At 39.1% G+C, this 21,829-nt stretch overlaps 1 protein-coding gene across 1 annotated transcript in view; it reads left to right on the top strand.

Annotated features, from left to right (window-relative positions):
- The window catches only part of fasn (fatty acid synthase), a 67,447-nt gene that overhangs the window by 27,444 nt on the left and 18,174 nt on the right, over window positions 1-21,829 (top strand). Inside the window, exons 14-29 of the mRNA XM_076298708.1 lie at window positions 316-519; window positions 695-810; window positions 2,294-2,469; window positions 7,423-7,614; window positions 7,736-7,816; window positions 7,911-8,090; window positions 8,270-8,449; window positions 9,658-9,861; window positions 10,501-10,814; window positions 11,230-11,613; window positions 12,494-12,658; window positions 12,964-13,079; window positions 14,787-14,941; window positions 15,251-15,454; window positions 16,891-17,041; window positions 17,232-17,410. Coding sequence (XP_076154823.1) covers window positions 316-519; window positions 695-810; window positions 2,294-2,469; window positions 7,423-7,614; window positions 7,736-7,816; window positions 7,911-8,090; window positions 8,270-8,449; window positions 9,658-9,861; window positions 10,501-10,814; window positions 11,230-11,613; window positions 12,494-12,658; window positions 12,964-13,079; window positions 14,787-14,941; window positions 15,251-15,454; window positions 16,891-17,041; window positions 17,232-17,410 — 3,001 coding nt within the window. The remainder of the gene's footprint in view (window positions 1-315; window positions 520-694; window positions 811-2,293; window positions 2,470-7,422; window positions 7,615-7,735; window positions 7,817-7,910; window positions 8,091-8,269; window positions 8,450-9,657; window positions 9,862-10,500; window positions 10,815-11,229; window positions 11,614-12,493; window positions 12,659-12,963; window positions 13,080-14,786; window positions 14,942-15,250; window positions 15,455-16,890; window positions 17,042-17,231; window positions 17,411-21,829) is intronic.

The raw sequence follows: 21,829 nt of genomic DNA, 5'->3' as shown, positions 1-21,829 counted from the left end.
GACCCTACACTATGCCCCAATTGAACATACCATATGTTCTAATGCACAACAGAGAAGGGAATCATGTAAAATTATGTTAAGTACATTCATTTGGAAATTAAGGGCCGACTTACAGTGCAGATCATGGATCAACTATGGTCAGTTACACCACTAGTATTAAAGAAGAGAAACAATATGATAAAACATCTGGTCAAAATGGAATTCCTTTTGTCAAACTGAGTACTTCAGAGAGGCTAAAATGGTCTAACTTATCTTGGTACCTGATAGATAGGCATGTTTAAGCAGTCATCAGTAACCTGTTTTAAATGGTTTCAGGTTATAAAAAGCCCTAAGCCACGCTCAGCCCGCTGGATCAGCACCTCTATCCCGCAAGCAGATTGGGAGAGCCCACTGGCACTCTACTCCTCTGCAGAGTACCATGTCAACAACTTGGTGAGCCCTGTGCTCTTCCAAGAGGCCCTCGGTTTTGTGCCAGACAATGCTGTGTTGGTGGAAATTGCCCCACATGCTCTTCTCCAGGTTAGAATATACATATGCACGCATTCTGTTTTGTCAAGTGTTCAGTTTGCATTTCATGAAGGCAATAATGTAATGAGGGATTAATCTGTCCCAACGGTCTGTCCACAATTCTACTGAATGTAACACTGTGTGGGTCTGTACTTAAATATACAATGTATTGTGTGATGACTCTCAGGCAATCCTTAAACGGAGCCTCAAGCCTACTTGCACCATTCTTCCACTGATGAAGAGAGGCCATGGAAACAACCTGGAGTTCTTCCTGTCCCATATAGGCAAAGTGTACATGAACAGGTATGCATAGTTTGGCTTTTAAAAATATGCTTATACCAAAAATTATGGAAAACTCATGTCCAACTGGTGATGTATAGCAAAGGTAGATGGGCATTGTATTACTTTTTATTATACGGCTCTTCACAATGCTAGTAGAACGCTCCATTGACTTGAATGGGATTTCCCAAAGTTCTAGCAGTAAGATATATTCATGTAATTACCGCTGCAAACATATAATTACCGCTGTCAATGGCAACGGGTTTTGTGCTTCTGATACGTCTTTCATATTACTACGCAAGGACTGGAACTTCATTCAAACGTGAAAGCAGATGGTTGATCAGCTGTGTTCTAAAGAATGTTTGATTCAAGTTCAGCAGCGTGTGTTGTTGCGAACTATTTGTTTCTCAGCAAATGCCATGATCAACGGTAACAAATAGGCTAGGTTATGTAGGCTAAAGTGATATCGTGGGGAGTTTATTATTTCGTTTTGGCAAGTAGCCGTATAATAAGCGGGATAATGTATAGAGCGCCGGTCATTACTGTGAAAATAAGTCCCTTCAATAAGTCCCTCCGCTGCGCATCGGGGTCTGGTTCGCCCTGTCGGGACTTATTTTCCCAGTAATGACCGGCGTTCTATACATTATCCCTTACATAATTCATAGACCAAAGCCCTTGGATCATAGATATTGGTTATAGATGGTTTACCTGCATTAGTGTTGTACTTGGCAAGCAAATAGCATTTATAATGAGAAATGCCTATGTTATATACACTATTTTTAGGCTATGCTAAATCACTATCACTCAGGCCGAGTGTGTTATACTTAATAGTATATAAAGTATAGTACAGAAAATATACTTTATTATATGGCTCTTCAGAATGAATTAATTGAATGGATCTTTCCAGCATTTTCAATATTCCAGATATTTTTTATATTTGACTGCTGCAAAAAATGATCGCTGTCAATGGCATTGGGTTTTGTGCTTGATTCATGTCTTTCATATCATTCCACTAGTAGTCCATTCACTTAATTGACTTAATTAACTTAATTGAAAGTGAAACTCAGCAAGTCCTTTGTTGCTATGCAACGCTTAAAACGATCAAGTTGTATTTCTGTGGTGAACTATTTGTTTCTCAGTGGAAGCCACCAAACTGTGACAGAGTAATTGAAAGACATGTTGTGTGAAGTTTCTCTTCTGGCTTTGGCAAGTAGCCGTATGATTAGCAGGATGATGAATTGTTCTTTAAATACAGTATGTATAGTACTGTAAGTCACTCTGCTACATGGATGTTGCCACAAGCAAATGCTTCAGGGAATGAATACATGTTTTTATATTATTTGGAAATGAGTACATTGTTCCTCATTAATATGCAGGATGTCATTTCAAACCATTTAATAGGTCAAAATGAACCCAACTAAATCTGCTGTAGTTGTTCCATGAATAGATAATATATATATATTCACACATACATACATACATACATACATTTTTTTCCCCCCAATAGTATCACCTTGAACAGCAACCAACTGTACCCAGCCATGGAATACCCAGTTCCTGCAGGGACTACTCCGCTTTCCCCGTATATTTTGTGGGACCATGCACAAGTATGGGATGTGCCCAAAGCAGAGGACTTCCCTTCTGGATCGGGAGGTTCCTCCTCTGCTGTAGTCTACAACATTGGTGAGAAGAGTTGACACATACATTTTGAGATGGATAGTTAGTTTTACATGTGCTGTTTCACTAATGTGGTCTTCTAAATGTATTGATTAATCCACAATTTTTCTATGTGCATCAACCCTAATATTAAAAAAAAATTCAGAATAGATTTGCAGTGATTAACTCAGTGAAATATTTCTGTAATGAGTAGTCTAGTTTGAGAACCAGGGCTCCAGAGTGCGACCAATTTGGTCGCACCGGTGTGACCAGCTATTCGAGAGAGGAAAAAGTGTCCGCATTGAAACTCTACCTTTGGTTCAATAACAGACACATATTTGGCCAATATCGTGGTTTAAACTAATCACAGATATTGGCCGTGGCCCAGTGCCTGTGTGTAAATTTGAAAATGCATGTGCTGCAGAGAGAGAGAGAGAGAGAGGTCAGAGACCCGTCAGATAAAGAGAGTGGATGTAGTTGCATTACAGTGTGGTCACATAGGCCGAGATAAATGTCCCCTCTCCCCACTGCCTTTCGGCTGGCAGCAGCAAACCGATCAGACGAGCCCGAGATGATGATCAAGTTTATCGTTGCCTACGATAGGCCTAGTGAAACTTCCCTTCACCAAGTTCAGTCCGAAATAATTATTCACCAGAAAAATAGTTTGAACGTAAACCCAACGTACAGGAATGGCACTTGCGCCAAATTTATAGGAGTCATTGCAGATGAAAAGACGTCTTAAAATTGCGAACAATGCATACAACGACCGAACGACAGAGATACAGATATCGCCGAAAAGGTGCGTCATTGACCGCAGTTACATGCAGGGAGTAACCCGGTTTTCAACAGCAATATTCGTTTTGCGCGCGAGTTGTGTAAACTCATTCTGATGGCATCAATCAATTTAATCCGGTATTTGGCGCAAACCGAATATCGCTGCTACATTTAAAGCCCGAATATTCCCTGCATGTATACAGTGGTCATTGTGTACGGTGAATTGAATGGACACATTTAGATCGAGCATGGCAAGTCATTGCAATAGCCTATAATAATAGGCCTACCATTTCGTTACTGCATTAACCATGTTCTTATTGAAAATTTAAAAATACTAAAATTAAAAAGTAAATTGCATTGTCTGGTTGTCAAATGATTATTGCAATCATCATTGCAAAATCATATAAAAATCCCCCAGGCTACTTGGAACATCTCTTTTAAATTGTGCTCAAATACATTTCTATGGAAGATACTAGCATGGCGAGCTGGTTTAGCCAAGGCCTAAAGATCATGAAGGATAGTATGTAAAACATTGAGCCATGAGATGTGCAGTTTGAAGCCCTTAAAAGATGTGCACTGTAAATTTACTCACTGTTATTTTTATTTAATACATCTTGAGATGTTTTAAGTTTAAATTTCAGCTCAGTGAAGCACTTAAAGCACCAACACTTCATTAAGTTACTTTTCTTGTAGAATTGTAAATCATAAGTCATAGGACAACCTATATAGGACAGTAATTAAGAAAAAAAGTGAATCTGCTGCGGTGTTAAATGCGATGTGGTTGAAAATTTGGGTGCACCTAACTTTTGTGCTGGTGCACCTAAGAAAAAAAGTTAGGCGCACCAGTGCAACCAGTGCAAAAAGTTAGTCTGGAGCCCTGAGAACAATATCCCTTGGCAGTGTTGGCCTTTTCTACCTTGGTGGGTTATTTATCGTCTGGGTGATAAAAGAAACTTCCCCCGAGATGTGGATTTTGGATATGCGTGGCCCTCTTTGGCAGGGAACATTTAAATACGGCAATCACAAGCTACCACTTTCCAAGTCTGATATATTCATCATCTGGCGAAGAACCATCATGCTCTCTTCATTGAATGAATGGTGCATTATGCCTACATATTTCTGTATCTGCAAGACCAAACCTTTATGGAATGCTTTGGACCCAGTAAGCAGTTGGATTTAATGCCCAGAATGTGTCATCTATGACGTAAACAACAGTTTGTTGCTTTTTATTTACATATAGGGCCTACAGTTTGATTAGACTGAAGAAGTGGAGTGCCAATGCATTTTCCATTAAAGTTCTTTTTTCATGATTGCAGAACGAAATGTTCAATTTCATGAACAGAAACATAGCTCACAAACTCACAGCTTATGTATTCCCAGTTCATCATGTAGGCTACTGATCACTGATGCTTTTACTTTTTACACATCAGCTTTGCCCCCTGTCTATAAGCTACTGTGTATATTATCTAATGTTACACATGGCAAATATCTTACAAAAATTCTAGTAGAAGCCGCTTTTCATGATTAGCACAATGTCACTACTTCAAAAGGCCACGCTTAAATCAGTTATACATGCAATCTATCTGTGAATTATTTGATCACAGCTAATGGTGTTGTCACAATACCAAAATTAATGTTTCGATACCGATACCAAGTCAAGAATTTCAATACTTCTTCAATACTTTTTTAAAAATGTATTTGATTTGGGGGCCCCACCACCTTGACATCATCAGTAATATTGAATATACTGTAGTGTGATCATTCACACCAGTGGCCATCCCAGATTCTGCTTGATTCTCTCCACACAAACACACATGGAAAATTATGGCTATGTCATATTTCATATATTCTGCATAATTACTAGTAAATATATTTAGCAATTTGAAAACTATTCTAAAACTATAACTATTTAAACTATTACACTTAGGCATATCTTTAATGTGGTGTTCTAGGTCTAATTGAGTGCACATTGGTGATGTGTAGGTGTAATTGAGTATCACTTTAAGAGATACATGAGAGTAATTGGCCTTGTCTCACGGTTTTAGTCTAGTGAATAGAAGTTGCACATAGCGCATAAGGATATGTGGATGCAATTAATTATGTTTTGTATGTCATTAGATAAAATAAATGTTCAAAAAATGTACAAGTCGAAGAAAATCTTTCTGGGATCATAGAAGAGATAAGTGTCTTGCAATGTTCATTAATGATTTTAGCGAGCACTATTGTCAAACATGACCTCAGCTAGCGGGATAGTTAGCAAGGATCTCTCTTCAGATGTAAAAGTTTGCAATGGTTGCTTAGCCTATTTCTAAATTACATTGAACCCAAGTAGTAGGCCTAAATGACCAAAATCCCACAGCCTATGTAGGTTAGCAACACAAACTTCAGAGATGCAAGTGAGCAAATCAACTTGATATTAGCCTATTATTACAGTATGTGTTACCATAGCATCACTTGAACTAGCAGCAATGTCTCACTGTTTATAGCACGACAGCTGCGCTTACTTGTGTTTGAGGAGAAAAGACGCACAGTGACAGGTTAGGGGAGGAGGCGCTAGAAGCATGCCTTGTGCACACGCATTTTACTTCAAAAGAACACGGTCATTCTCAAAAGTATCGATACTAATAAAATTAGGCATTGTGACATTTTTAATTTCAGGGTATTGCGATACTTTTGTAGTATCGGTGTACCGTGCAACACTAACAGCTAATGCCACTCTCTCCCACTAATACAATGCTCAACAGGCTTTCTCTCACCTGTTCGGTTCTGTCGGGGTTTAGGGTGAACCAACTGCAGCAGATAGAACAAACTGTAGGTAAAAACTGTATAAACTTTAAGTAAACGGCCATGTATCAAAAGGATAACATTTCAATCGAATCAAATTACAATACCATAGGCCCATTTCATGCAACCATAGTTACCAACTATAGTATCTATGACGCTTTTTTCATAGTATATATAATTTAAAATGGTTTTAAATGTTAGTCAGTATGAATTGACATGAACCCTACATGAAACATTACCGTCTACAGCCGCGAGAGGCTTGTGGATTGAGATTGGGAGCTTAGTGAACTTGCGACAGCCAGGTCAGACATTTTTTCCTACTTAAGCCCAAAGGTTAGAGGGGGTTCGGGGGTGTCACCACCGGGAAAATGTATTAAATATTCTTATGTATGATGACTTTCTCTTCAGCATTGTCCTAACCGTTAAAACCAGGCAGATATGACAAGACATTGCAACAATGTTTACAGAGATACACTGTAAAGTTGCCTGCCAAGATTATGCAGACTGTTACGACACACACACACACATTTTCACACACCAGACACCAGACACACCAGACGCTTTAGGCTATAGTCTTTCTACATGGGTTTAGTTAATGATTGGGCTATAATAAGACCACACTTTAATAGTGGTTGGTGTAAACCGGGACATTTTAGCGTCCCGACAGGCTTTTGGGACTCTGTACATGCAACTTCTGGTCACCCTATTCTGTGTGCTAGTTGAATAACTTGCCTTTGCAGATTAAATGTGCATACTGGTTAAGAAAGGCATGTGAACAGTCTCTAAAATAAGGGTAGCTTCCTTAGTATTGCGTTGTTGAAAGTTTGCACGTTCTTTTAAACGCCCATCTTTTTTTCTCTCGCTCTCTCAGGGGTTCACACAACATTCCCATCCCCATTAGAATTCTCAATCTTTTTGGCCTCTACAGTATGTGTACAATTACATAGTCTGTCTGTTCTTGGTCTTGGATTTTGTGAAATAAAGTTCTAAAAACTTATAGTCCGGTGCAACCTATGTTCTTTTTTTTCCTCTTCATTACGCATTTTTTGACTGATACGACTTAGCTACAATCATACTTTAATGAATTTAATTGTTTGGAACAACAGAAACACCACAGTTTGTAGTAAAACTGTCCAGATCAGTTGGACAGGAAATATTGCCATCTTCTTACACCGTAATCTCATCTGACGCATTCTGTTAAAGGGTATTGCTTGACAATTGCTGTTGGTCGGCTCTAACAATTAATGCCAGCTGGGATCTGCCTACATGGTGCCTTTATTCAACCTTTACCACTTGCCATACTGCTTGTGAAGTAGTGTGTTTGTGGTCCTGTTATCAATAGGAGATATCGTCACATAACTAGGACTGTAAATATTTAAACATCTGTTCTGAAATATGTATGCTTTTCAATCCTTTAAATAGATTTGAACCCTGAGTCTCCAGACTGCTTCTTGGAAGGTCACTGCATTGATGGGCGTGTTCTTTACCCTGCCACGGGCTACTTGTTACTAGCCTGGAGAACTCTGATGAAGAGTTTGGGAACTGTGATGGAGCAAACACCTGTAACCTTTCAAGATGTCACAATTCACAATGCCACCATCCTTCCTAAGGAGGGTAAGACTAACAACATTTGTTGAAGTATTTTTCAAGTTAAAGAGGTCCAGTGAAGACTTGGACATGAGCTAGAGAAGTTAAAGAATGATCTGCTGAAACTTTGTTACTTGACTGATTACAGGTTCTGTCCAGTTGGAGGTAAGGCTCATGCCTGTGACGAATCGCTTTGAGGTGTCTGAGAATGGCAATCTGGCTGTCAGTGGTGAGTCACAGGCAGACACAAATCTGTTCAAAGTAAAAACATCCCTAATTAAACAGAAGTATGAGACCTCTGGATGATTTTTTTCCCTCAATAGGCAAAATTAGTCTTCTTGAGGATACTGCTTTGAACTACTACCACTCTCAGCTGGATGAAGTAATGAAAACTGTGAAGGAGGATCCCAAGCTGAAGTCAAGTGACATCTATAAAGAGCTGCGACTGCGTGGTTATGATTATCGCAAAACCTTCCAGGGCATCTTGGAATCTAACTGTGCTGGTGTGTTCCTGAATGCCTTGAGCCATTACACATTAATTAAGACACATTTTTAATATATTTTGAGTTGAACAGTTTAATATGTATGCTGTAGTGATGAAATTGATCATAGCAACCAGTAATGTGTATATTCATAGACCGTATGTAAGCTTTAGTGGTCTGATTCTGACTGGATGTTGTAGGTGACCAAGGAAAATTGGAGTGGACCGGGAACTGGGTTACCTTTCTAGATACCATGTTGCAGATGATTGTAGTGGGTTTGTCTGGCCGCAGTCTCCGCCTGCCCACACGAATCCGCTCTGTATCTGTGGACCCTACATGGCACAAGAAGTTTGTACATGACTACATAAATGACAAGAAAGGTACATAAAAACAAGAACAAGAAAATACATTTTCTTTCAGCATGTAATGATGTAGAATTATTTGAGTGTGTAGAGAGTGTATATGTGTCTTATACATAGACTTCATGGATAAACTTTTCTACACATTTAGAATTGTTAATAACACATAAAGTAGAGGATTGGTCATTAGGCTTCTAAATTGGTGTAACTGACACCAGCACAAGGTCAAATGGTCTTGTCGTCGTCCCTGTTATCCTAAATAAACTAGTGAATTTATTGATGTTAAAATATATATTGACAAACCAAGGCAGTCTGTGACCAGTTTATGGGTGGAAAGTAAAGATACCAGCACAGGCTTGGCGCCAGAGAGCAAAGGGGGGGGGGGGGGGGGTTGGGGGGGTGCGTGAGCATTGACAGGGGGGTACCTCACCTCACTTTTATTATTTGTTATTTTACAAAATTGCCATATAATAAAGAACATCCTTTGAGCCTTTTGAATAACTGAAACAATATGATCATGGGGAAAAATAGTGCAAGAGCATAGCGGTCATAGCTTCAAATACTGTTTAATACCACACAGTGTTTAATAGTGTTGAATAGGCTACAATACAAGTAAATACTCACCACTATGGTGAAAATATTGATTACGTTTTGCATAAAGCTGTAATGGAAACCCAGCTATTATCTGTTAAACTGGTTATTATAGCAGATGCTGTTTTGTGACAAATTAGGCACTTCTACATTTGAAACAATATTTAACCATTCCAAACATTGTCTTCATATCTTTCATAAAGATATTGAATTGAATGTAGCCTACACTCAAAACAGTTTGTTAGTGTTCTATCAATTTTTATCTGTAACTAAATGTTTGATAGTCAATTGAGCAATGGAATATTTGGTTATCCACTTTCAATGAAATATTTGGTTATCCACTTTCAAAGTAGCTGCAGATATGTGCAAGAATGAGCATTGTTTGATATGGGCACAGCGCTAGTAAATACATAGATAGCACCACTGATCAATTCAATTGATAGAACACAACTTTTCAGACTTTAAGCTTATCTTAATTCATTCACACTAGCCATATAAGAATGGATCTGTGTTCTTGTTAAAAGGCTTTACATTTCTTTACATTTCTTAGAGCTACATTGTGAAAATTCTGTTTAATTTACAATTACAATTGTAGATAGAGTGTTAATAAATGTTTGCCTCCTCTTCTGTCTTTTCAGCTGTGGATGTCTTCGTCAATCACTGCCTGGACAACATAACTGCAGGTGGGGTACAGATCTGCGGTCTCCATGCAACTGTGGCCCCCCGTCGCCAGCAGCAACAGAGCCCACCGACACTTGAGGAGTTTGTGTTTGTTCCCTACTGGCAGACTGATTGCTTAGAGACCAATGCGAAGCTCAGAGAACAGATGAAGGCCTGCAAAGGTAAGCAATCATAATCTAAAGATCTTGTATTCCACAACATGATGATGATATAAGCCAATCATATCTACTTCAATGATAACTTTGAGAACAGTAACTTTTTTGTTGAATGATGGGCTTTTCAATATACTTGGAATATGCTTGAAAGATATAGCAATTAGAATACATTGCTTCACTTTGGTTTGGTTTGGAAGGAATTATCAAACGAATTCAGAACTTACAATGCAAACTTAAAGCAACACTATGCAATAATCTGCCACAAAAGTATACTTTTATCATACAACCAGTTTTGGTATCTTTAAATCCATTTTCATGTAAAGGACAGAACATATCCTGAATGGATGGTGGGAAGTGTATACTGTGCTACTTTGTTCCGGGTAGAAACACACCACAAAAATGAAAGAAGCCTTTCACAGCATGATATTGCTGACTTTTTGCCAAAAGACAATAGTTAGCATATTAGCAAGCTTCCAGCAGTTCCAATGTGTGGTGTTTTCAAGGTTTTGTAATCCTTTTAGGTAGCCAACTCACCAGTTTTAGATGAACAAACTGTTCAAGGAAGATATTGACCCAAAACTGACGAAAGCCCAAAAGAAATACACTAACTTATTTCACTTGGTGTGTGTGTGTGTGTGTTTGTAGTCCTTATCAATCATCTACAAGGAAAGCTCCAAAATCAGGGTGTGAAGATCTCTATCCCAGGTCTGGAGAAAGTCAGTGAGGCTCCTTTGACTGACGATAAGTTTGAGGATGGATTGCTAAGGCTGCTATCAGTACTTTGTGGTCTGGAATTGAATGGCAACCTGCAGTCTGAACTGGAGCTTACTGTACAAAAGGAACGTAACTGTCTGCTCACCGATCCTCTACTTAATGGTCTGCTGGACTCCAAAGTACTGAGAAACTGTCTTGACACAGTCCTAGAGAACAGCACACCTGGAAAAGTTAAAGTACTGGAGGTTAGTGAACTGTTGTACGACTATATACAAGCCTCATGTTTTAGTGCACCACAGTGTTTCTCCTACATGCATTCAGCAGTGTTACTAATTTGCAACACACACACACACACACACACACCTGCACTCTGTCCCTCAAAAATAAACACTTCCTTTCTTTCATTTTGGACTCTTCCCTCTTCTATTCTCATTAATCTCACTCCTACTCAGGCTACTTTCATAATGAACGTTTGTAGTTAATAACTTTAGCTTAATGTTGCTTTCAACATTGTTAAAAGCCTTTTCAGAATGCTGTGTACAAGTAGTTAAATGCATTGTGTAAGTAGCATAAACATCATCCACTTTTGTGGTTTGCCCATCAGATTTAAAAAAAAAAAAGTGAGTTACTCCATCCACACCTTCTTCTAATGTTCATCAGGTTATGTCTGGTGAGGGTCAGATCTTCACTCGTGCTGCTGACCTCCTGAATATTCAGCCCATGTTGCATGTGGACTACATAGCCTCAGATGCCTCTGGTGATATGCTGGATTCTCTTCAAAGTTCTATGGAGGACCTTGGGGTTTCCTCAGCTGTATGGGATCCCAGACAGAGTGCTGCAACTGGGGCTCTGACAAAGGCTGATCTGGTTATCTGCAACTGTGTCTTGAGTTGTATTTCTACAGTGGAAATACTGGGGAACCTAGCCTCAGCTGCAAAGGAGGGGGGATTTGTCTTATTGCACACCCTACTCAAGGGAGACACGTTGGGGGAGATGCTGGCCTTCCTCACCTCACAAAACAACCAGAAGGGTCTAATGACACAGGTACAGTACATATGGGTTTTATATGTTGATATGAATTCTGGATCAATTTTTTCTGGATTGATTAAATTTTCAACAATATTGCCTCCTGAAGCAAAAAACCTTGTCCGTCCATTTGGTTGATCTGAAATTTTAGTTTAGAAGAGTCCCAGATACGTTTTCTTTCTCAAAATTATCAGTGACACTGTGAAAATTGCCATCTTATTGCTTGAATCAGTTTGCGTATCATGCCCCTAACATGAGCACTTAAAGGGACACCAGGCAAGCCTGATGCTTTTTCTCTACGAAACTCCCCCTCGCTTGGTCTGAAGCTCTTTTCCTTTTCTTTGCGTCTTCTGTCAAGGGTTTTCGTTGCTTCTTCGCCAGCTCTGCCATTATACACACGTTTGCAACAATCTTTAGCGTTTCTTTAGCCTGCCTGCTTCAGTCGGCGGGTAGGATACACTGAACTTGCAAGCGGGATATTCTTCCTACAGGCAGTAGGGGCGGGCGAGAGAATCTTAATTCGCCCTGTAACGAGTCATTTAACCATATACCGACTTACGAAGATGAGTAATTAACACGAAAACGTTGCCTGGTGTCCCTTTTAAGCAGTTTTCTTGTATCTGTGTGTTGAAATGGCTGAATAGCAGCCCATAGAACAGTCTGGAAAGTTTTATGTCCACACCTTGAGCGCTCTTGCGCCACCAACAGGTCAAAGTTGGATATGCGTTTAAGTTCAAGTTACTAGACGATATGTGTCAGTAAGCAGTTAGTTAATGGTGAATGTGTATACCTTAATATAAAGTGTTTTTTATTGGCTTTGTATTAATGCAATGTATGTTGGTTGTGTGAGATATAAACTGTTTGTGTAAGAGTCACTAACTCCTGTTCTTCCCTGCAGGCTGAATGGGAGAAGTTGATTGATCAGGCTTCTCTCACTGTTGTTGCTCTGAAGAAGTCCTTCTATGGCACAGTTTTGTTTCTTTGTCGCAAGCGGACCTCTAGCAAGCAACCTGTCTTCCTGTCTGTGGATGACATGCAGTACAAATGGGTGGAAACTTTAAAGGTAGGATAAGTCGAAAATATAACACAACAACACATAATTTTAATTGGTGTGGACAGTACTCTACCAGGCTTTAGGCTTCTGCAACATTTTCCAAAATGATAGAAAATATTGTCAAGATACCCTCTTGGATGTAGAAATTGTGAAACAATGAAACAAACCCAGCCCTACAGTACGTACATGCAGCCATCATTTGCCACAACATTCAACAGTCATCATGTAGGAGCATAATGTTCTCTTTTTTACATGCTACATTGTAAAACCATGTTTTTGGCACATTTCATTCAATATTTTTTTTCTTCTCCCAGAATACATTGACTGAAGCTTCAGACAGTACTCTGTGGCTCAGTGCCACTCAAAGTCACAGTGGAGTTGTTGGTATGGTCAACTGCCTGAAACAAGAACCAGGTGGCAATCGTATAAGGTGATGTTATGCATTACTGTTCTTTATCCAATTACAAGGCTCACAATCTGGGTTTCCATTCAGCTCATTCATATAATTGAAGCACATTTTATAAAACAAAATCAGCAGAAGAAGATTCATTTCAGCATGTGTTTCCATCTACTGTCATATGCAAATTAGAAATAGACAACCTCTTTATCAATGGAAGAGTTGTGAACAGCTGTGGGATCAAAAGGCATGTTCAGAGAAATGTTTACAGCAAGAGGCAGTAGGGCTGCCACTTTACGTTCGAAAATCGATTGCACAACCGATTGGACCAACCAACACAATTTCGAAAACTAAAATAGGAAATCGATTTTAACCAAATATGTACACTATTCATTTTAAACAAATTAAACAAATAAAAAAGATAAATGTAACAAAACTCACAAACAAGCAGAAAAAGAAAATAAAGAATTCCGAAAGTGCAGAAGGCATAAAGCTAAAAAGAAAATTCCCACCAATTTTACGCACCTGAAACAGCTGTTTCAGTCGGCTGCTGTGCTACTAGTTTTTTGTCAAAAAATGGAGGACAGCGTGATCAACCTCTGCGACATGAGAGACCAGTGATAAGCCCTAATAACTTGAGGAGTTCGATATGGAAGCACTTCAGGTCAAACTATGAAGGACGAAGCGGTATGCAAACTGTGCAGTCGTGAGTTCCTACGTAGGCAAAATTTGTTTGACATTTCTAATCGTAAACACAGCCACATTAAAGCCTGCAGTAGTCTAATGTTTTTCACTGATGTTATGGCAGTCCACTCTGCAATCTAGACAAGGTGAGCATTGCTGTGAGAATCATGTTCTTTTATTTCACTGCCGCCTTTTAATATTCTCCAACCCTTCCTGCTGAAAGACAAGGTGACAGAGGCACCAGGGGCCTCATTTTAAAGGCTGCTACATACAAAAAAGTTGCATAAACAGGGCTGAAATGTGCATACTGTATGCATCTTTCACCGCAAACCTCAGCATTTATAGAAACATTCTATCTGAAAAAAAGATGTGTGTTTCTATGCATAAAGCTTGTGCAAAGTTTTCCAGACATGTAAATTAGCAATATCTGATGGCGAGAACACAAAATGAGGCTCAGTCCCTAACAGATATTATACCGTATTTTCCGGACTGTAAGTCGCTCCGGAGTATAAGTCGCATCAGTCAAAACATGCATCATGTGGCCCCAGCCATGACGCGACTGGCTGGGGCACCTGCACCGTATGCCAGCACCACTCCAAACACTGACTTAAAATACCACATTCATGTCTGGACACCTGAATTTTCTTCAGGATTAATAAAATACCTAGCTAGCTGTCTGTCTGTCTAATCCACCAACCATTAGCAAATCATTTTTTTTATTCTCTTTTAAATATTTGAGGAATTTCTTATGTGAATGGCCAAGTTGTGTGTTAAAAAGTTTAATGGAAAACCAGCTATTTTTGCAAGCAATAAAGATTGATCACAAATAATCAGTGAAGACTATGAGCAGTTTAGTCATTGTAACTTGTTTTACTTTTTAAAGATTCACATCTTGAATCATTTTCTTGATATTTTTTGTTTCCTGAGTCTTAGGAAGAAAGGGGGCAGCTTCACTGATTGATTTAATGGAGTTATATGTATATAGTTATTTATGACACATTAACTGCTGTTTAAGTGAAAGTCCCATGCTGAACTTCCTTCTTGTTTCTTTGGTAGGTGCGCATTTGTGTCAAACCTCAGTGAATCCTCCACCATTCCCTCTTTACTCCCTACCAACAAAGACATGCAGGATGTGATCGAGAAAGACCTCACCATGAATGTCTTTCGTGATGGACTCTGGGGAGCGTTTAGACACCATCTAATCCCACAAAGTATTGCCTGTCTCTTCAGACATTTATACCATTCTCTGTTCTCAACACAGAATTTATAGACTACAGCCATCAGTGACCATATTGTCTCAGTATTAAGGTGCAAGCTTAACCAAGCTTGACCTGAAAGCTAAGGCAAAGAAAATAAATAAATAAATAAATAAATAAAAAGGAATGTCAACTCGTCAACCTAAAACGTAATTGAATATACTGTGTGCTCTGTCTTGTGATCCAGTAACAGAAGTGGTATTTTATTTATATTATTGCTGAAGCTTACACTTTGCATTTACACTTTTGTCTTGGGCTCACCAGAGCTGGAGGAAGAGCAGACGGAGCATGCCTATGTCAATGTGCTGACACGTGGAGACCTGTCCTCTCTGCGTTGGATAACTTCACCACTGAAATACTTTGTACCCTCTAACCCCAATGTGCACTTGTGTCAAGTGTACTATGCCTCTCTCAATTTCCGTGATATCATGTTGGCCACAGGGAAATTGCCACCAGATGCCATCCCTGGTAGGAATCTCTCTCTCTCTGATATTTTCCTCTAATGTGTTTTGTGTGCCTCTAGTAATTACAGTGCATGAAAATGCACTGTACTGTTCTTCCTAGGCTTCTTCTTCTTCTTCTTCTTCTTCTTCTTCTTCTTCTTCTTCTTCTAACGCAGTTAATGCAGCTTCAACCGTTTAACGTAGAAACTTCATTCAAACTGCGTTGCGTAGGTCTTACTTAGGACATGTGGGCTATGTATTTTTCAGCTTTGTAACTTTTATACTTTTTAAACTATTAATTAAAAACTATTCAACATTTCCCCATAGACTTAACATGGGCTGATGACATCACAATAGAGCCGTTAAGCAATTAGAATCCTATGGCAGGTGTTCGGGCCACCTGCATCAACTGCCATTCTCAGGCTTTAAGCATACAAACTGGCCCTATTAAGACTATACACCCTATTCAACTGCTTCCTCTGCCAAAAACTGTTTCAAAATAAAAGTCCTCACTACAATATTTTACTGTTAAACAATTTAACCCTTTAAACTACTGAACTGTTTAACTGTTCAGCCATTGTAACTGTTACTTGTCATCAACTATGACTCTTACCCACTGTAGCTAGTTAGCATGGTTAGCATAGTTAGCATGTTAGCATGCTAGTTAGCATTTTTAGCAAAACTATTAAAAATGATTAGCTAAAGTTAGCTAAGTAACATGGTTAGCATAGTTAGCAAGCTAGCATGTTAGCATGCTAGTTAGCATTTTTAGCAAAACTGTTAAAAATGATTAGCTAAGTTAGCTAAGTAACATGGTTAGCATAGTTAGCATGCTAACATGTTAGCATGTTAGTTAGCATTTTTAGCAAAACTATTAAAAATGATTAGCTAAGTTAGCTAAGTAACATGGTTAGCATATTTAGCATGCTAACATGTTAACATGCTAGTTAGCATAGTTAGCATAACTACTAAAAATTATTAGCTAGGTTAGCTAAGTCACATGCTTAACATAATTAGCATTTTAACATTGTTAACATGCTAGTAAGCATAGTAACTTGGTTAACATTATTATCTTTGTTAACATAGTTAGCATAACTGCTAGCAAACATTAGAGCCATTCCAACTGTCAGTTATCGTCAACTATCTACCTAAATAATTTAACCATTTAAACTATCCACCTATTTAACTGTTCAGTCATTCCAACTATATTAAACCTCATTTACTTAGCAACCTGTATAGTTTGTTTTTACTCTGTATGATATTTTACATCATATTTTTTGCATTTTCATGCACTGTATTTCCTTCAGGAAATGCTTTTCTAGTTGTTAATTTGTGTTTTCATTGATTATTTAAAAAAAACATACACATTTATTGTGTATGCATTAGAAAACTAACTGTGCCATACTTTTAGTTTTGGCAGGGTAAGCAAAAAAATATTATTGCTCTTTTTTTTATTTGTAGGTGACCTAGCGCTTCAGCAGTGCATGCTTGGAATGGAATTCTCTGGGCGGGACCCCAGTGGTCAACGTGTGATGGGCCTTTTGCCTGCTAAAGGCCTTGCCACATGTGTTGATGCAGACAAACGTTTCCTTTGGGAGGTGCCATCTAACTGGTGAGGGAGCATATAGAATGTGCATGAAACAACATATGGTTATATTATGTCTTGTGATGCAAAATAATGGTGATATACAGTTGAAATGTTACTCCTCACCAAAGTCAAACTAGGTCAAATGCTACTCCCTAGGACTGTGGTTTATCTTCCCCATTCTTATATTAATGTATAGAAAATATTATCTTTACAGGACACTGGAGCAAGCAGCCTCTGTGCCAGTGGTGTATGCCACAGCATACTACGCCCTTGTTGTTCGTGGACGCTTGCAGACTGGAGAAAGTGTGCTCATCCACTCTGGCTCAGGTGGAGTGGGCCAAGCTGCTATTACTATCGCACTTAGCATGAACTGCCAGGTCTTCACTACTGTGGGTAAGAATAACCACACTGTATCTAATTAACATTGGCTGTGTAAACATGCACTTCAGGATCCCGGTTATGAGCAGGGTTTCCACAGGGTTTTACATTACATTACATTTGGCTGACGCATTTTTAGCCAAAGCGACTTACAACATGGTAAGCAGTTTAAAGCTTTTAAAACAATTCTCTAAACAATTCTAGAACAATTTAATACAAGGCATTCAAGTAGGTGGGAGCAGAACCGGAGACTTCTGTAGTGTCGCTCTGGCCGCCGAGTGAATAAGGCGAATATCAGTCCTTTTGGAATCCAAATAATACCCTACCTTGAGGATCTGAACATCAACATGGACAGTTTAACGCAGACTCATTTTTGCTCTATCCCCCCTTGGAATTTAAGAAGACCTGAAATTGTTAAGGATTTAAGTCATAGGAAGAAATCAACAACCCACCCAAATGAGTACCAGCAGCAGTATGTGGACGTGCGATGTCGCTTCCCTTCCCACATTCCCATTTATACTGATGGTTCCAGAGTGGATAACTGTGCGTCAGCAATGGTAGTTGGACAAAATCAGTGTGGACTATGAAGCCCAGGAATATGTTCTATGTTTACGTCTGAGGCCCATGCCTTACAGTACTGTATGTTTGGCACTTGAATATATAGATCAGACCAGGCTTGAAATTTCACCATTCTGGGGGCAAGGCCACTTGGCCTTCAGTTGGGCATATTTGGTGGGGGGCACAAAGGCCACATGTCAGGGCACCAAGGCCAAAGTTAACTATACAGTAGTAGGCTATAAAAATGATCAAAGTTGTATTTAGCCTATTCACTGCAGTAGACCTGCATCACTGTATGAAACATTACAAAAACATGAAATGAAAACATGACATATTACATAGAACTGTAAATCATCTGACTATCTAATATTTACAGATATCTAAGCTATATATAACATTTATTTTATATTTGGCCTGTTATGAAATCATGTATTGAACAATTTAAGCACAGCTCAGCTTTAAGAAACTCAAATAGCCTAGATGCATGCTTAGCATTTTGTGATCATTAAGGCTACTTTCACAAACTCTTAGTCAGCTGTCCTCTGATTTACCAATATCTAGGCGATATTTGTAACATTTATTTTGTATTTGGCCCGTTATGAAATCATGTGGAACAATTTAAACACATTGTAAAACTTAAAGCCCAAATTTGGAGACATCCATGTATGTCGAACTTTACTGCAAATTCAAAACTGGATTACTCTGGAACGGCGACTGTACAGGGGACTGCTTTACACCTTTGTGTTCGGTAAGGTCTCCTGTTGATTCTGATATATGGTTTGTCATGTGTTAAAAGAAGGGTTCGTAAAGTATTTCCACCGAGATGAATGGGTAGGGAGATCATGGGACGCAAAACCTTCAGTAGAATGTATGATTAAATTGAATTATATTATTTACTTTTCTCGCGAACCGTTCAACACAGCAATTATTGGCTAACATTGTTTAAAAGCTGAGAAAAATCTCTTTCATGTGATACTTGTGATGTCTGTGTGATGAATAGGCTAGTTCGCGAGTAGTTCAACTGAGAATGGGTGAATTTGGACGCACTTTCTTTCTTGCGCTGCCACTTTCTCCACTGCGTAAAAGACTAAATTAATTTGCGCTGTGAATGCTAAGATTATTTTGACAGGCCACAGGCTAAATAAAAATCGCTATTAGTAGGACTCAAAGCAGAATATTGAAAAAAGGGGGCACCAAGGCCACCGTGGCCTGTAAACCTCTGATTTTCAAAGGGGGCTCACGGCCAACGCAAGGGGCTACAACGGCCATGGCCGCCGTGAAATTCCTACCCTGGATCAGACTAAACAACAAAAGTCTTTAATTTGTACAGACTCTAGATCATGTCTCCAGGCATTGGAGTCTTTAAAAACTGACCGTCCTATTATTGTCAGCATCCTTGATAAACTACAACGTCTAAAGAACCAGAACTTGAGTGTAGTTTTTTGCTGGGTCCCAGGATAGGAAATGAGAAAGCGGACAGTGCTGCTAAGCAAGCCCTCAATGAAGAAGTCACAGAATGTCAAATTCCTGCCTCAGACCTTAAACCTATTCTGAATTCTTACATCACAGATAAGTGGCAATCTGAATGGGACCAATGTACCAACAACAAGCTATATGAAGTCCATCCTACTGTAAAGAAGAGACTATTCTTTCTTTTCAATCCACACATGATAAAATAGTTTATACCAGATGCCGTATAGGTCATCAAGACTCACTCATAGCTTTCTATTGAGTGGCAAAGATCCTCCATCATGCCAATTTTGCAAAATGCCCCTGTCAGTGAGGCATATTTTGATCTGTTGCCCTGCCTTGAAAACCAAAAGACAACAATTTTATCACCAAAATTCTGTGGTTGATGTTTTTAGTAAAGTCCCACCCATTCAAAGTTTTAGAATATTTAGAATACCTTTAGTAAAGTCCCACCGTTCAAGGTCCCACCTATTCAAAGTTTTAGAATATCTTACTAGCATATATTTTAAAAAACATTTAAACTTGTTCATATTTAAACAATGCTCTGGCCATTAAATAGCCTAAGTTGCTGAAATAGCTTTAAATTAAACAAACAAATAAATGAGAAATAATATTTATTATTCAAATGAATATACATATAAATTCACATCCAGTCATTGACTATGTGTAATAAGCAATTTATGATTTGATAAATTGATATGACAGTTCAACCATCATTTATTCTCGAAGTTCATTGAGAGTAGTAATCATTTTTACTGAAGCCGAGATATGACAGTAGTACATGATAAACCTATATGCCTTCTTTGCACATAAATGGGTTTAATAAAGGAATACTGTATATCATATATTATTACACGGCTCTTCAGAGTGCTGCAGAAAGTTCCATTCACATGAATGGGCCTTCCCAACATTCAGAGGTCTGTTAAATCAATTTATTACACGGCTCTTCATAATGCTGCAGAATGCTCCATTCACCAGAATGGGCCTTCCCAACCGTCGGTGGTCTGCTAATTCTCAATAACAGACCATTGCTAAGTATAACAGACCGCTGTCAAAAAAAAAAGGGTTTTGTGCTTCTAATTCACGTCTTTCATATCGCTGTGCAAGGACTGGAACTTCATTCAAAAGCGAAAGCAGACGGTTGATCAGCTTTGTTCTAAAGAATGTTTGATTCAAGTTCAGCTTGTGCTGTTGCGAACGATTTGTTTCTCAGCAAAAGCCACGATGAAACGCTAACAAATAGGCTATAGCCTAGGCCAGCGTTTGTCAAACTGGGGTACGCGTACCCCCAGGGGTACGTGGACTGATTCCAGGGGGTACGCGAAAAAGGTCAAACGTGGGTCATTTTCTCTGACCCACGTTGTTAACTCACTTTCCGCATTTGCACTGCACAATAAAACTTATTTTCTCCGCATTAACAACATATTCAAGGGTGGAGACAGAGAGGGTAAACGTAGGGCTTTTATAATGATCTTTGCAGCCTGCTGCAGCGCTGATTAGCTTTGCGTCATAATAAACGTTGCTATGACGACAGATATATATTATTTGTCGCGCGCAAAAAACAAAAACAAATCCTGTCAGAAATCTACTACGGTTGCGTCTATTTGACAAAAAAAAATCATTTCAATCAATGGATAAATGGCTGGAACGGGTTCAGCCCATACCCAGAACGACAACAGAAACGTCAAAGGAGTCACCTGTTGTCGGGACAAGCTTTTCAGGTCACATAGCAAATCCTAACTCTGACGAGAGGCCTGATGCTAGCCAAACCAACATGGACAGTGATGGAGACGGGGAGACACAGACTCTTCCCTCGAGACAACAAGACAATGGTAGGGAGGCACACTCAAAGATAAGAAAATATAACGAAGATTATATAACTCTGGGCTTCACATACACAGGCAATGCGAATTTCCCTCAGCCACAGTGTGTCATATGTGCGCAGGTTCTGTCTAATCCTAAAGGAAGCCTTCACTCTTACAAAGACATTTAGAAACGAAACATTGCAATTTGAAAAATAAGCCACGGGAGTTTTTTGAGCGATAATTGAGACTGCTTTCTAACACCAAAAAATGTCTGAATACGCCAAATGCTGTAAATAAGGCAGGAGTAGAAGCGTCTTACATGGTCAGTTACAGAGTGGCCAAGGCAGGCAAGCCTCATACTATTGTGGAGGAACTGATTGTCCCTGCTGCTATGGACATGGCTGAGAAAATGTTGGGGGGAAAAGGCTAAACATACTTTCCAGAATATGCCTTCATCAGACAATACCGTGTCCCGACGGATGAGTGATATGTCAGCAGACGTTTTGAGACAGTTACTATGTCGCATACATGCCAGTGAATTCTATGCATTACAGCTTGATGAGTCAACAGATGTAGCGGGCCTGGCTCAGTTGTTGGTGTA

Source organism: Alosa pseudoharengus, unplaced genomic scaffold, assembly GCF_046254945.1.
Source record: "Alosa pseudoharengus isolate Yale_2024_CS ecotype anadromous, Long Island Sound unplaced genomic scaffold, YU_APseudo_1.1 YU_APseudo_1.1_scf_21, whole genome shotgun sequence".
Classification (NCBI taxonomy): domain Eukaryota; kingdom Metazoa; phylum Chordata; class Actinopteri; order Clupeiformes; family Clupeidae; genus Alosa; species Alosa pseudoharengus.
Note: the sequence above shows the minus strand (reverse complement) of the source record. Positions and strands in the feature narration are given on the sequence as shown.